A 15,304-nucleotide genomic window follows, 5' to 3' on the forward strand; every position below is an offset into this window, starting at 1 on the left:
AAATATGAGAGCTGAAGGGACTTCACTTTCAAATTCCTATTATATCCATAGCCTTTTGAATTTCCACTGTAAGACGGAGCAATCACAACAGTAACAGATAAACTCTAGAAATGGCTTCTTTATGTCAATTTAAATGACTATTCAAATTGAATGTTGAGATTAGAAGCGTATAAACATTGGCCCATACCTCAGATAGGCAAAGGTATTTGCAAAAACCTTGTGTTCTCGTGGGTAATATTAGCTGAGATAGAAAAATAGACTTATAGGTCTGACAGAGAGGTATGTGGGAGCTGAGTTCATGTAACACTTCAGGAATGGTTCTTGTTCCTTGGATGTAAGGTGTATTAGCAAGATGCCTAGGAAATTAGCTTGCTCCTGTGGCTACATGAAAATGCAGAAATTGATATGCTCAGGTACATATGTGCCAGTTATCAGAGGGTAGTATCACACTTTAGATGTGTTGACAGCTACAGCTTCCTGAGAACTTTCTGAGAAAATACAATTGAAGTTTTTTGTTAGAAAATGCCAGTTGATCAAAAGCTGGACTTTGAAAAAATATTTCAAGCGAAAAATATTTTGTGTAGTATTTCTCAGCCTGAAGTACAATTTTTGGTGAGACATGGAGACTTCTGGTAACATGCTTTTCTATGGCCAGACTACTCCTGTTGTGATCAAAACAGCTCACATCTGGATGTCCCGTGGCTCAGATGAGTGTCAGACTACTGGACTGCAGAGTCAGTATTTTGCTCTCCCTTGCTCACTAATTATGTCTGCAGTACAGACTAATTATCTCTGTAATACATGAGAAGTTGGGAGAGACCTTCAAATAGGCTGATAATTAGAGCATTATTGGAGTAAGAGACCAGCTTTGATTACCTAGTCCCATCAGGGTGAGCAGGGACTTGTTCTCTCATTTCTGCAGTAAGTACTACATATTATTCTGACTAAGTCTCTCTTCTATCTCCAATGAATATAATGAGAAATCTCATCCTAGTGTGGAATGAAAAATAGCTCAACACTCAACTGCTTTGTGAGCTAGGGAAATTTTGTGGATGTACTTTGCACAGTTCCCACCTTACGTCAGTGCTGTGATCATCAGGCCGACTGGCAAATTCTTTTTCCAGGACCTGAATCATCTAGAGATTTAAACAATATAATTGAATTTCAGTGTGAGGAGACACTGAAATATCAAGCCTCATTGCTACGGGGAAACAAGGCTTCTGTGTTTCAAACACACATCAGGCATTATATCTATGAGGTGTCTGTTCCATAGTCTGACAGGGGAATATTTCTGCTCATGAGGATAGAAGAAGAGAAATCTCCTGCCCAACTGTACAGCGTAGACTGCTTTCCCTACCAGTGATGACCTTGGACTTCCTTTCTTTTATTTCTTGATTTGAGATCAGATCTCTGCTTCACCCTTTCTAACAGCTCTGTTATCTTTGACCTTTCTCTACAACCCCACCCTAAATCCAGTTGAATCTAGCACCCCACACATCCAATCTCCATTTTACCAGTCTCCTCACATTACCAAGGTGCTATACTTTCAAAATGTCCCTCTCCACCTCAGCTAGTCTCTAAGCTGAACATCTCTCCATTTCTCTTCCCTGAGTACTCTTAGTTTAAATCCCCCTGTGACACACACACATACACACTTATGCATGTGCTTTCATTCCAAAGAAGCCACTCCTGCCTCAGCTGTTACCTGCTCCTGATCCTTTTGACTTTTCTAAATTTTCCCCACAAATTTAAATTCACATCCTTCTTTTGTACCTGCTTCTAACGCTGCTTTCCCCCATACCTGTGCTTTGAAAGCTTTGTTTGCCCTCCAGAAGTTTCATATATTTGTTCCTTCATTGCCAGCATCACTGCAGTTTCTTTACTGTTGACCCAAATGTTCTTTCCCTTTTCAAGAAAACCTTCCTCTCTGCCAGGCTGCAACAGGAGAGAAAAGCCTGCTTGCAGCCTACTAGATGGAATATCAGTTCAGTTCCCACATAGTGAGTGACAGGATCTTGGCTGGACTTACTGTAAAAACTCCAAGACAAGCAAGGAAGAGCTCTGGTCTGGAATTCAGTAGTGGAAAGAGAAGTCTCTTGTGCAATCTGCTGTCAGACAGGCTGATTAGAAACCTTGCTGGACTCATTGCCCTGACTCTAGCAGCCATAACAGGAGGAGAAAAGAGAAGTCTCAGCTACTTCTGAATCACACAGTCAGGTTGTTCCTTCCCTCTCTCTATCACTTCTTTTTTTGGTTCAGCTGACAGCTGGAGATAATAGAAGAGAGCCATTGTCTTTTAGACCGAAAGCGCTGTGACAAGTGCTTGTCTATGTTACCAGAATTGCACCTCCTTCTGGATGTGCCTAAAGCTAAGACCATGACATAGAAGGTGGTGCTACACAATGCCATTATGCCTTACTAGTCAGTTGTGGCTTTTGTGATTAATTACTGTTGAGATTTTTTTGTTGTTGTTGTCTAATCCTTATAAATAAGCATGAGATGACTGTGTGTTAACTGAATTAGACTGTGCTTTCTGCAGCAGGCAAGGCAGGAGTAACTGCTAGCTGGCTACCCCACTGGAAAGGCATATATGACAAACCATTCTTCCATCCAACAATCCAGTTTGAAAGCCTCGGTAAAATGGCAAGAGATGGGTCATGAAGTAGTCAAGGAATTGAAATATTTTTGTTTGTGTCCCAGTCTTCCTACTAATGAATTCCTGACTAGAAAAAAGGGCCAGGGCAAAATAAAAGAAGCAAAACAAGTAGGAAGAGAGCTTTTTCTGGAAGATCACTTTCCCACAAATTGAAGTGTCTCAACTGGAAAACTGGGCAAAAGAATGATAAGAAAAGAGAAGAGAGCTTAAGTAAAATGCATTGCTCAATTCACTTCCTCAAGTTGTTCCATTAGAGCTGTATGTCAGGAATAGAGCCTGTTCTCTATAGCGGCACAAGGTATCGAATCCTGTGAAACAGGCAGTCCTAAAATATTGTAAATGACTTCCTGGTATCTTAAAAAATAGAACTTAGTAAATTCCTATCAGCAAAACACCACTTCTTTTTGGTTTTGACAACTTACACTTGTCGTTCTGGCTGAAAAAAATTGAGTCTAATGACAATTTTTTAGATTGTGTCCTTAACCTCTATGTTTTCCACAGAAAGAAATTATGCAAAACAGTGTTATAAGCACATCAGATTCTGACATTTGAAAGAATTTGCTATGGTCCATTATATTTTTATCCACCAGTGATTGTAAGAAGTCATAAAGCATACATGAATAAATCAGTAAATATATTTCTGAGGCAACAAGATATGTCTTTCCTTGGCACTATGGTGGTGCAAATATATGGAGTTCACATAAAAAAAAAGTGACTTTAAACAATTATTCAGAATGTTTTTCCATTCTATTATTATTTATAACCTCTAACAACATTAGCACATTAATACTGATCCTGCTAAGATATAAATACATCTTCTGTTTTGGGGCATGCCATCTGGAATACAAATTCTTTAAAAGAAAGTAAAATAGACAGCTTTTTTTCACATCATATCTCAAACATTTTATTTTTCTTTTTGAATTTACAGGTGGCAAAGGAGGGAAAAAGAAGAAAAACAAAAATACTGCCAAACCCCAGAAAAATAATGGTTCAAATTGGGCCAGTGTTCCCCTCCCACCCCCTCCTGTGCAGCCACTTCCAGGCACAGAGCTGGAACACTACGGGGTGGATCAGCAAGAAGCAGGGTAATTTTTTTCTTTTTCTGTTGAAGAAAAGTCTGTGGTTTGTGGAGATGAGTTTTTTTTTTTTCTTTTTTTTTCTTTTTTTTTTTTTTTTTTTTTTTTCCCAAATGAGAATGTTATTCTATTTTGCTTAAAAAAATGAGAGCGCCTTATCCTATAGACCTGTTGAAGGCTATGGAGGAGGAATATTGGAATAGCTTCTTGTGATAGTGACTGAAGATGGAAATAAAAGTGACCTTGCTTCATCATCATGTAGGGTTTTCTCTGCTTACTCATGCTGAGAAGTATCTCACTTCACATGTAGCCTAATTGAATTCTGTTGGAACTGCTTGCAGATGATGGGACTCAGTGAGTAAGGATGACATAATCTGGCTCCTGTATTTTTTCACTGGTTTGATGTTTAGAAATATTGGAGCCAAAAGAACGTAAACCCCACACTAAATTGGATTAATTTTAGAAGATCAACCAGTGGACGATAATCTTCTCATCGGCTCTTAGAAGAAATTTCACAGTTGAGGAAGGCATGTTATTTGTAGGCATTTTTTGAATTTAAACAACTCTTGAGTTTCTGGAACCTTACACTTCTTTTTTTGGATAGCTTTAACTTGTTCTTAAGGACACAAAATCACACAGAAAGCAGTAAATAAGAGGAAAGAGACATTTCATGCACAGAGAACAATTATGGAATGCTTTTTATAATGTGAAATTACATGAAATACCAAATTGTCAAACTCTGGAGGAAAATCAGAATATATTTAAAAAAAAAAAAAAAAGTAGTTTACTGTGATCAACTCTGTTGGAGCCCTTGAGAAACATTGGAGTTTGGTCTGGGACAAATCTGCCTGTTTAAATACATGGATTAATCAATATTTCTTAAGGATGAACATATGTTTTAAAAATCATTGTAATAGTTTTACTGAATAAAAATATTTCAAGTGCTATCTCTTTTGTAAGCATGAATTGATCATCGCTATTTTTATGGTGAAAATCAGAATTAAATGTTAATTTATGCGAAGTCTTTCAACTTTTAAACTGAACAGTAACTAACTGTAAGTCAGTTGAATTCCTTTTAAAATTCATTCAGGCTGTATTAGAATTAGAATTCCAAAGTAAATGTAAGGAAAAATGGATTTACGTAGTAGTTTTAAGTATTGTTTAAATCTCAAGGCAAAAATTGCAGATAGGCATTGTTTTCTGTATCCTGCTATAAAAAGCTAAAATAAATTTAAGATGGTTTAGCCATATAGTATTTGTCCTTATCAGTTTATGTCCTTAAAACATGTGTTCAGTGATTTCACTAAAATAATTATGCTATAGAAGGCAAACAACTTGGATTTTCTTCAAGGACAATGAAATAGTATAAAAGGTAAATGGAAATACCTTCTAGGGAAATCCCTTGTGACACAGGGCTTGACTCCTCAGTTTCATAAAGTATCTGTTATGTAGCTACAGGGAATTATATTGGTCACCAAGACAACACTGGTTATCTAAGCTTAAGGTAATCACCAGTGTTACAGGTTCCCAACAATTCAGTTTATCTTTCAAATTAGTAGTGGTTGTAACAAGACCTTCTAGTGTGCATTTTACCAATCAAAGACAAATACAGAATCTTCCAATATCAGTCCCAAGTTACAGCATTTTGCAAAAAGCTTCGATGAACCCAATGAAGCTGCAATGCCCATACTTCCTGAGGATCTACCTAGTGCTAATAGTCATATCGTATTCAGGGGCTGATCTTGTTTCTGTGGTTTTCAACATGATAAAATGGTATGAATTATAGACTGCATTCCTTATGCTCCGTTTAATATTGACATGTTGAGTTTTAAAATGTCTTTTCTTTTTAATTTTTTAACTGTTTTGTTTTTCTTGGTTTTCTTTGATGTATACTATGTATGATAAGTTCAATGTGTTTTAACTTTAGAATTAATTATTTGCAGACATAATTATATGGTGAATTACAAATGAAAATTTAATTTCCAGTCAGGAAAACTGAAGACTTTGTTAAAGTTCTCACAATGTGATATAAAAGGTGAACATTTAGAGCAATAAAACAAGGAATCTGGCTTATAAACAGATACTTTTTCTGTGCTTCTCTTCCTATGACTCTTGAATTCAAGTGTGAGTTTCATTGGCATGAGTTCCCAAATAAACTAAACAATTTTGATACCTGATTTTACTTACTAGGTATTAACACCAGAGGCCTGTTGGCTAAAAACGTATAAGAAAAATCCACAACAGCAATGTTAGAAAAAAGTCACATAACTTAATCCTAAAGGGAAGAAAAACAAAAACAAAACAAAAACAAAAAATCACATTCTTGACTCTCTCTAACATCTTCTCCCCAGAAGAATCAAGGTCTGCATTCACCTCCATTTTTCCATGAACTGCAACGCACATAAGAAAGGGTGAATACGTAAATCCAAGCAGCCATTCTTTGTGACATGGTATAATTGGGGATGTACTGTATTCCCATTTAACCTGTGCAGAAAGTCTGTTTTTAGTATTGTTTCCCTAGTGAGCTCTTTTCTGTGAAACTTTACCCTTCTTCTTAGTTTTCTACAAACTGTGCTTGTCCCTTGCTGTTTTCCTTAATTTTCACTTGTATTTACTTCAAGGTGTTTGAAATTTCTCTTTCCTGGAGTAGCTTCCAATGAAACTTTCCCTTTCTGCCTTTTTCAGAGAAGATGGTTTTGATTGGTTTTATGTAATAAGCTCAACAGTAGGGAAATGCTTCTTTATTCTTTTTTATCATCTATTTATATTTTTTTTTCACCAGTAATATGCATGATCTTGAGCCAACCCTGGAAAAGGCAGTCTTCATATAGTTAACATTTGTTATTTTTATTTCTTACTATTGATCACACCTTAAAACAGAGTATTAGCTGCTGGATGTCAATATATGTGATAGTAGTTTTCTTTAAAAAAAGTATAGAAGATAATACCTTTTACATTTAAAAAAAATAAAAGAATGCTTTCATGCGGGGCCTAGAGAGGGAAGCTTTCTCTCCTGCAACAATGTTTGTATTGAACCAGAATTCTTATAGAATGTTCCCTATCACCTATTTCTTATGTTGAAGAAGAAGCACTGTCAATGTAATGAACCATGATTTTTAACAGAAAAAGATTAATATAAAATTAAAGTGCTAAGAATAAAATAAAAATATTAGAAATGTTGAGTTTCATGTTTGTCCAACAGAACATATTTAAGGACTTAAAATTGATTATTATGAAATTACTGTCAGAAGTCTCTATTGAAATTAAGGTGTTTGGAGTTTAATGAGAAGTATTTGGAAAAGGTTACATGCATTTTTCCAAGCTGTATTTACTCGGGGAACCAGAAAGAACATGGATGCGACCAGTATTGACTGTGGTGGTTCCAGAAGTTTAAATTACTGTATAATTTATGTAGTTACTATAGACAGATGATAGTTAGGTTTGCTTGCTTTTCTTTGCAGGTTTATTTTTGGTTAAATGCATTGTATAATTGGTGGCTTTTTGCACATTTTACATTACAAAGGCAAACATTCTCATACTTGAAATTTTTAATCTCAATGTCCTAAGCTTCAGGCTTAGGTTCATTTCTATTTCAGAGAAGACCTAGGTGAAGATCAGTAGTTGTGCAGAACCTTCTTGTTAAGGAATAAACAATCAAGCTGAACATTTGGGGGTTTGAAACAAGTGGGGTCAATAGGAGATTACATCAAAAGCCCATTTATGAGTTATCGGAAAGCCACTAAGGAGTCTCTTACAGCCCTGCCCCTTTTAAAGAAGCCATTACAAGAAGCATAAGGTTGAGAGTGTAAAAGTGTAAAAGACAGAGCTGTTGCACTGTAAATTTTTAGCAGCATGAGTTAGGATGGTCTCTTCACCTTTAGGTGCCAATGTCATGAGTAAATATTGCTAGGAAAGAGAAATTAGAGCTAGTAATACCCTAACCATCTCCTAAGCAGTCAAATTTATATCATATAACATTTTCTTAAAATTCCATGTTATGAAAATGGTAATGGATCAGTCACTCATAGCTCCTAATGCCAACTGTTAAGATGCAACATTCATTTGTCCCTATGTATACATAACATGTATGTGTATCTGTGTACAGTTACATCTAGATATGGATTTAAAGTGACACCAGCTTTAATTAAAAGATGTATTTTCCACAGGCTTTCATCTGATTAAGCCAGATTTGAATCTGTACTCTCAAATACAGCCTACACATTTTAGAATAAGGAAAAAGAATTTTAGTTAATTTTAGAAACCTTTGTTTTTGCTTAAAGTCAATCTTCTGTTCATAGTACAGGTTATGCAACTCCTCTGTTCCCAGCATTTTTGTAACCTAGCTCCTCACATGAGAAAATAGGCTATGATTCATTTTGGTCTGGTAAATTGGTAATTCCTTCCAAATAAGGAACCTTAAAAAAGGTTCCTTTTTTTTGAGAAATAAACTCTATAACTCAATGCATGGTTAACTGTGTTGCAGACAAAAGAGTGTACCTTGTCTGCAGTCCTTGAAGGTGGAAAGAAGATGTGACTTAGGTGATGCTTGGGGAATGGCCTTTAGAGTACAAGATGATTTGACAGTGAAGGAGCTGTGAGAGCTTTTGGTTGTCTGCTTGTCTTTTCAAAAGAGCTGTCTATCTTGAGGTATTTTGGAATATACTGGGAGTTAAGAAATGTGTGCAGATACTCAAGGGACTGCAGAGTGGATGTGTTGAGGATGGGAAGAATAGACAGTGGTGTGACTTGAGTGAAGAACAGACAGAAGATTTGAGTGGTGTGATTGTCAGCAGAGCTGTTTACAACAGAAGTTGTGTTCAGATTAGGGAACTGCTCTGGGGAGATAATGCTCAGGGTATTTCAACAGTCACTAGGAGCCTACATGTTTTGAGTGATGCAGGGACAGGATCCTGAGATGGTACTGTAATACAGCACCAGACTGAAAGGTCTGTGATAAGAACAGAGACAGGAAAGGATTGAATTACTGACCAAGTTTAAGATTATAAGATTATAAAGTGTCTGTTTCTAGCCCTGATCAGTTATTTCTTCCTTTCCCTTAGTGTAAGACCAAAAATGGAACCAGAAAAAATGTAATACCTATTAGAGCATTTCTTATATGTGAGGAGAGAATTATCAAATTCTCCTTCAAATTGAAGGACATTGGTGGTTGTTAACCTTTGAATTTGCTTTGGGCAGGTGTATTGAAAGTGTTCAGAACTTTAGCGCTGTCTAGGTAAGTCCCAAGAATGTTTGGTTAGGAGGTGGGGTGCTGGCAGAGCCGTCAACATGCATGCTAGATGTGTCTTAGCTGGCACTGCGGGATAGCATATGCTAAGGTCAGTGCTGCTGTGACATAAATGTGTTACGCATCATTGTAGATAGCTATACACTATGTGGAAAGACCAAAATTTATGTGGAAAGTGTGGGGTTTTATTTAAATTACAAACTAAAAAAAAAAAAAAAAAACACAAAAAAAGACAAAGTGGAAGGTGGGAGTAAGGAAGCACATAAGGGCAACTGTGTAAAGCTCACTCTGCCTTTTACGAATGCTACTATTTTCATGTCTAGGTCAATTATCAATACATTCTCCGAGGTTAATGATCCAGGAAGTGAGTTAGTTCATTTTTGTTGCTGATTGTGGGGGAACATTATTTTATTGCCATTAACAAATGTGATAATGTATCTGTAATTATTTTTGTTGCACATCTTATTCAAGTTGCTTAGCAGTTGTGGGGGAAAAATTAAATGGAATCACTAAGGAGGATTTAAGCAATTATGACCCTATTTTCAGTAAATGTTAAATCTCACACTGTATGCAAGGCTTCAAACTGTATCACAAATCCTGTATACCCTCTGCTGCACCTCAGAGCTGAGATTTGATATATACTAAGTTTACTTGGTTTTTATTTTAGATATGACAGTGATGGTTGGTGTCCGCCTTTGCCCGTTCAGACCTACCTCCATCAGGGCATGGAGGATGAGCTTGAAGAAGACGATGATCGTGTTCCCACACCTCCTGTGCGAGGAGTAGCTTCATCACCTGCAATCTCCTTTGGACAACAGTCAACTGCAACCCTCACACCTTCTCCACGAGAGGAGATGCAGCCAATGCTTCAAGCCCACCTTGATGAATTAACCAGGGCCTACCAGTTTGATATAGCAAAGCAGACATGGTAAATGTTTGAAGGGTGCACCTGCAGCTTGGGAAATGAAGCATAGTAATAATCTATTCCTTGGTGGCATAAACATCAGTGGTGCTCAACAAATTTCAGTAATGTTTCCAAAACCATAAGATAGAAAAAGAAATAGCAAAACTGTATCTACAATGCAAAGGCCTTAAACATTGGTAGTTGCTTTTGAAACCATAATGCATGGCAATATATTAAATCTTGGCTAAAAACACATGAAAATAATATTCCTCTGGAATTCTGCATATATGCAACTGAAAAGTTAACACCCACCTACTGACAACTTGTATGCAGTTCACAGTAGTCTCTTCTCAGGCTAGCAAAAGGCATGATTTTTTTAAGAATTTCAGTAATACTGGGAACCTAAATTTCTGCTTAAAAATTATGCTAGTTACTTGAAATAGCAATGTAGCAGATTTTATTCCTTGTCACATGAGAATGAAGCATTTGTAAATCCGACTGTATTTTGAAACACCATGAAAATTTCTGATTCATAAGCAAAAACAGAAATGACAGGAAGGAAGTTGTTAGAATTTACAGAGTGGATCTTGCATATCAGAGTGCTTTATGCTTATTTAAGGGAAGAGCAAGCAAATATCACAGTAACATTTCCCCTGTAAAACAAACAGAAGCAGTCTCTTTGGGGACTGAAAAGGAACTTGTCGTCTGCACCAGATGGGGATGCGATGAAGGTCAGTTGCTTTCTGGATGTTCCCTAAGTGGCAGTTGTCCTTTAAAAACTTTTATATCCAGACAAAGCCCAAGACTCTCAGAGGACAGGAGTAGAGATAGTTACTGAGTGGCACGCTGCCAGTGGGGAAGCAGGCTTTCCATACTGGTGAATAAAGCCACGAAGTTATTCAGCTTGAGCTACCATAAATAGACCAGGCAGGTAGGCAGGCCGTGCCAAACCAAAGCCAGCTGTTTTCCCTGGACACCGTTGAAGCCTGGAGGCTTGTCTGCAATCTGCGCTTCATCAACAGGGTACTTTGGTCTCACAGCGGTGCCACGCTGCCAAGCACAGAGCCCAGCCTGCTGTGGGACAGACCCAAATCCCAGGCAGCAGCTAAACCTGGCCTCTTGAAGGTTGCTGGCTTGCGAGCCAGCACGCAGATGCACACCCTGTCTGAACAGGCAATTGCTGCTGCATTTTGCAGCTGTTATGCTTTCTACACCCTGCAAACTGCAGGTGCCAGTCTGGTAGTAGATAACATGGCTGAACTCAGTAGCAAAGCCTCTAGCTTTGTATGGGAAAGGTCCTGCTCCCTTTTTGGAGAAATGAAAATTGATCAAGGACATTCATAATATAATTAGGAATATACAGGTTTTAACATCACTCTTTTATAAGAGCACAGTTAATTGTACATGAAACTAAAAAAAAAATAATGATATAGAGGCAATAACCTGTATTTTCATACTAGTACCTTACAGTAGGTTTTGGGGTAAATATTGGGAGCTGAAAATAGAAGTGATGTGATATTGTTTGGCTGAAGACACACCATGCTGTTAATGCATCTAGTGAAGGCTGTTCAAAGTCAGTGAAAAGTCCTCCACTGTCTTAAACAAGAAGGAAGATTTCTTTATTTTCTTTTCACAAGTTAACCTGTCAAGTGTAAAGGGGAGAAACAACAAGGTGAGACCTATCAGATAGGTTACTGTAGGAGTAACAGAAGAGACCAGACAACTAAGAATTTAAGAAAGAGCACATTAGTGATTACAGGAAAAGTACATAATCATTATGGCCTTGATCCAGCAAATCACTTAAGTATATGCTTTACTACAAGTACATGAGAAATTGACTTCAATTGTTCTATCACATGCTGAACATTAAGCATATACTTTAGTATTTTGCTTGATTAGGAGCTAATCACACTGTTTATTGAGGGTTAGTGAGATCATAGTGCCCTTTTGCGCAGTGTTTTGAACACTGCATAGCCAAGACCCTGGTGTCCAGGGAGAAAACTATTCAAGAACTGTTAATCAGAAGGGGGCTGTATATCAGAAGGGAAACCTTTGCGCTGCAAATAAGCCTTAGGATAAGCAATAATTTAAAACCTACACACGAAGGCAAAAAGAGATTCCAGTGGTCCATAACATTTACCATGACATTCTCCAATCTGATAGATTTACATTATGAAAAAAGACTGTTTGCATAGCAAGAATTACTGTGCTTATCAAGTGTAGGCAATAATACAGCACAAAGTGCTCAGTGAAAACACAGTAGATCTAGGTAGCCTTACAGGTGACAGTTGCGATTTTTTTCTGGTGACCAAGCAAAAGACCAGCAGAGTCCTGGACCACATCCAGCATTCTGCCAATTGGCATCAGGTCACAGCACCTCATGAATAGCCCCCCAAGGCCTCCCACAAGGCTCAGCTAGTGAATTCAAGTCCCGTTCATGCTCCTATGCCAAGGGCAGTCATGTCTGGGTCCCCTGACACAGCTTGCTGTGTACCTGTAGTGCTGTGAAAAAAAGCTGCACTGAAAGCAGAATTAAAAGCTGATGGTTGTTCTTCTCCTCTTTAGAGTCTCAGAGACCACATAAGTGAAAATCCAAGCCCAGTGCTTGCCTTTGGCTATTTAGCTATCCTGTGGGTGTTTTTTATCTTTGTTTTTCCTTTTTTTTTTTTTAATCGTGATTGCTGCATGCAGTAATTTCATGCATGCATGCCCTAATACTGCTGGAAATAAATCAATTAAACTACTTGGAATTAAGCAAAATACAAAGTCTTTACTGATAATGAATTCATTGGACTTCAAGATTTATTCTGCCCTATTGGTCATTTCCTCCTCTTGAGGGTGAGTTTTCCATAAGACCATTGAGTCTGTTCAAGCAGAAGGAAAAAAAAAAATTTTGGCTTAAATGTGTGATTTGCAAGGTGGAATGTTGGTTGAGACACTTGTATACTAGGCTGGGATTCAGAATTGTGCTTTTCTGTGGACTTCCTACATGATTTATGTACTATCCGGTTACATCAGTTCCTCACCTGTTAAAGGATGATCTTGACCTTCCCTGCATTATAGGAGGGGTTGTATATTTAATATTGGAAAGTGCACAGGCTTTATTGGAGTTTGACCTAACAAGCGTATTTTGTAAATCTGCATGATGACTTACTGAGAGTCTGATGTTCTGTTGACCATGGGGTACAAAGTTTCACCTGTTCTGATGCTGTTTTCCTGTTTGTTTGTGTAGGCACATCCAAAGCAATACACAACCTCCTCAGGCTCCAGTTCCGCCTCTAGGATATGTATCTGGAAACCTTATTTCAGACTTGGAAACAGATGTTCCAGATGATGATGAGGATGATATTGAAGAAGAAACTGTAGAAATCAGCAGGCCACTGAGAGGTCTAGAGCATACTCCAGGCTCCAGTATGGACAATCTAGACAGCTCTGTGACAGGTAACCAAACACGGTAAACATTGACACCAGCTTGTTCCTCACAGTAAAATACATCATTAATCAAACACTTTTTAAGTGAAAATTTATTCCACTCTATTTCTGTAACATTTAAAATGTGTTAATATTAAACACTAAAGTTAAAGGAGGATTTGAAAATACTTTGCTGCAAAGTGATAAGAAAATTCATGAATTTTAAAAAGCTTTAAAGACTTGAAAGAAAACTCAATTATCTCCTAGCTTTCATGAAAAGTTCACTCTACTGGAGAAGCAAGCCAGTTACATAAAAAGGAGGGGGAAGACCTCAGCTTAGGAATATATATTTCAAAATCAGGAGCAGCATAACAATTTTATCTTAAATCACTTTCAGATGTTTCGCTGGGTAAATGCTTTTACTGATGAACACAAGGAAGTTAAAAGACTTCAGACTAAGCGTAGATGGATCAGCACAACATTTGCTTGTAGCGTAAATATAACATTTATGTAGGAAAATGTGTACTTTGAACCTATTTTGTATTGCTGAATTTAGTAATTGTTCCCTTTCAGTGAAGATATTTAATTATTCTGACACTCCTTCTCCCTGCTTTTCTCCTTTTGCATGCATTGGAAAGTTACAATAGGGATCGTCAAAGGGGAACTAGAAGGATATGATAACCTAACATACAGAAACTGAATAAATAAAATTGCTGTCGATAAAATATAGTCAGGGAAATATATATGTATATATATTTTTTAAAAATACAGACTTTATATGGGCACTATGAACTTTTTTAGGCGTCACCATATTTCCCTTCAGGTTGAAGTTGGACTTCTATATAATATACTATATCCACAATGTACAGCTTTTATATAGACCCAAATGTACGTAGTGTCCACAGCTCATGATGGCTGGTGGCTGCTTCTTCAGTCTTTTATCTCTGTGGAAGAAAGCTAGTTGTTAGCTGCACCTGCAGGGAGACTGGCTCAATAACACATTACTACAACAGCACTGCTTATTTTTTGTCTTGTTGTGGACTTTGCAAATTCTAAGAATTTTGCACCCTTTTTTAAACATTGTTATTCTGAAAACACTACAGGAATATGACAGTGATGGAACATCAATACCTATAATTTCCTTCCCTTTCCCTTGTTAATTAAATAGTGTGTTGCTTTATCCCACTTTCCAGGTTTTCCCTCACCCTAGGGCCAGACTGCTTGCCAATCTAATTAAGACTTAAGAACTGTAGCTCTAATGCTGCAGTTTGAAATCCGGATCCAACTGAAGGCTGTAGAGTTAAAGTTTAAATCCCTGAATTCTGAAGGTTAACTTATTAGTGCATGAGTATGTTAAGTCACTTTGCTTGAATTTCTAGTATAATCTCCTTCAGGCTATAATTCTGCATATTTTTGCATATCTCACGAGTGGCTCAGAAACCTCTCCATTAGGAATGCAGTAAGGGTTTTTGCACTGGTAATATAGAAATAAATAAATAATCAGGTTGCTATATATTTTCCATTTGGTATGTATTAATATGTTGGTGTTGATATATCTGTAAATCAAAAAATGAGTTTTTTGCACATTTACATTTTCACCTAATATTTTGGACCAGCAAAGTAACAGACGTATTTCTGCTACAATTCAAGGAATTTTGTGCTCATTGCAGTTTATGTTTTTATGAATAACATTCAAGCTTTTTTTTCTTAGTTAAATACGTTACTTAATTATTGAAATGTTAAAAACCTGCTGGTATTATTTTTTTGTTTGTTTTTGTTTTGTTTTGGAAGAAATTGGGCAGAACCTGGTAACATAGACTGAGCTTGTTTGTAAGGTGATCTAAGTGCACACCCACTACCACCTTCTCAATGTTGTTTCACCCAGCTGAAAATTAAGGTTTTTTTTTGCTTTTTCCTCTGCTTGTTTAATTCCTGGCTGGATCTGTTCCGTGATCTGGTTCACTGCATGGCAATGTGTTTGTCAGCACTGCAGGAGGGGGCTGTGCAGTCAG

General features: G+C 37.2%; 1 protein-coding gene across 25 annotated transcripts in view; it reads left to right on the forward strand.

The window, feature by feature from the left end:
- ROBO2 (roundabout guidance receptor 2) overlaps nt 1–15,304 on the forward strand; it is a 625,847-nt gene that overhangs the window by 582,700 nt on the left and 27,843 nt on the right. For all 25 annotated transcript variants that reach the window (XM_068691004.1, XM_068690931.1, XM_068690919.1 and 22 more), the window contains 3 exons: nt 3,585–3,741; nt 9,645–9,905; nt 13,114–13,322. In XM_068691004.1, coding sequence (XP_068547105.1) covers nt 3,585–3,741; nt 9,645–9,905; nt 13,114–13,322 — 627 coding nt within the window. The remainder of the gene's footprint in view (nt 1–3,584; nt 3,742–9,644; nt 9,906–13,113; nt 13,323–15,304) is intronic.

Source organism: Anas acuta, chromosome 1 (genome assembly GCF_963932015.1).
Source record: "Anas acuta chromosome 1, bAnaAcu1.1, whole genome shotgun sequence".
NCBI lineage: Eukaryota > Metazoa > Chordata > Aves > Anseriformes > Anatidae > Anas > Anas acuta.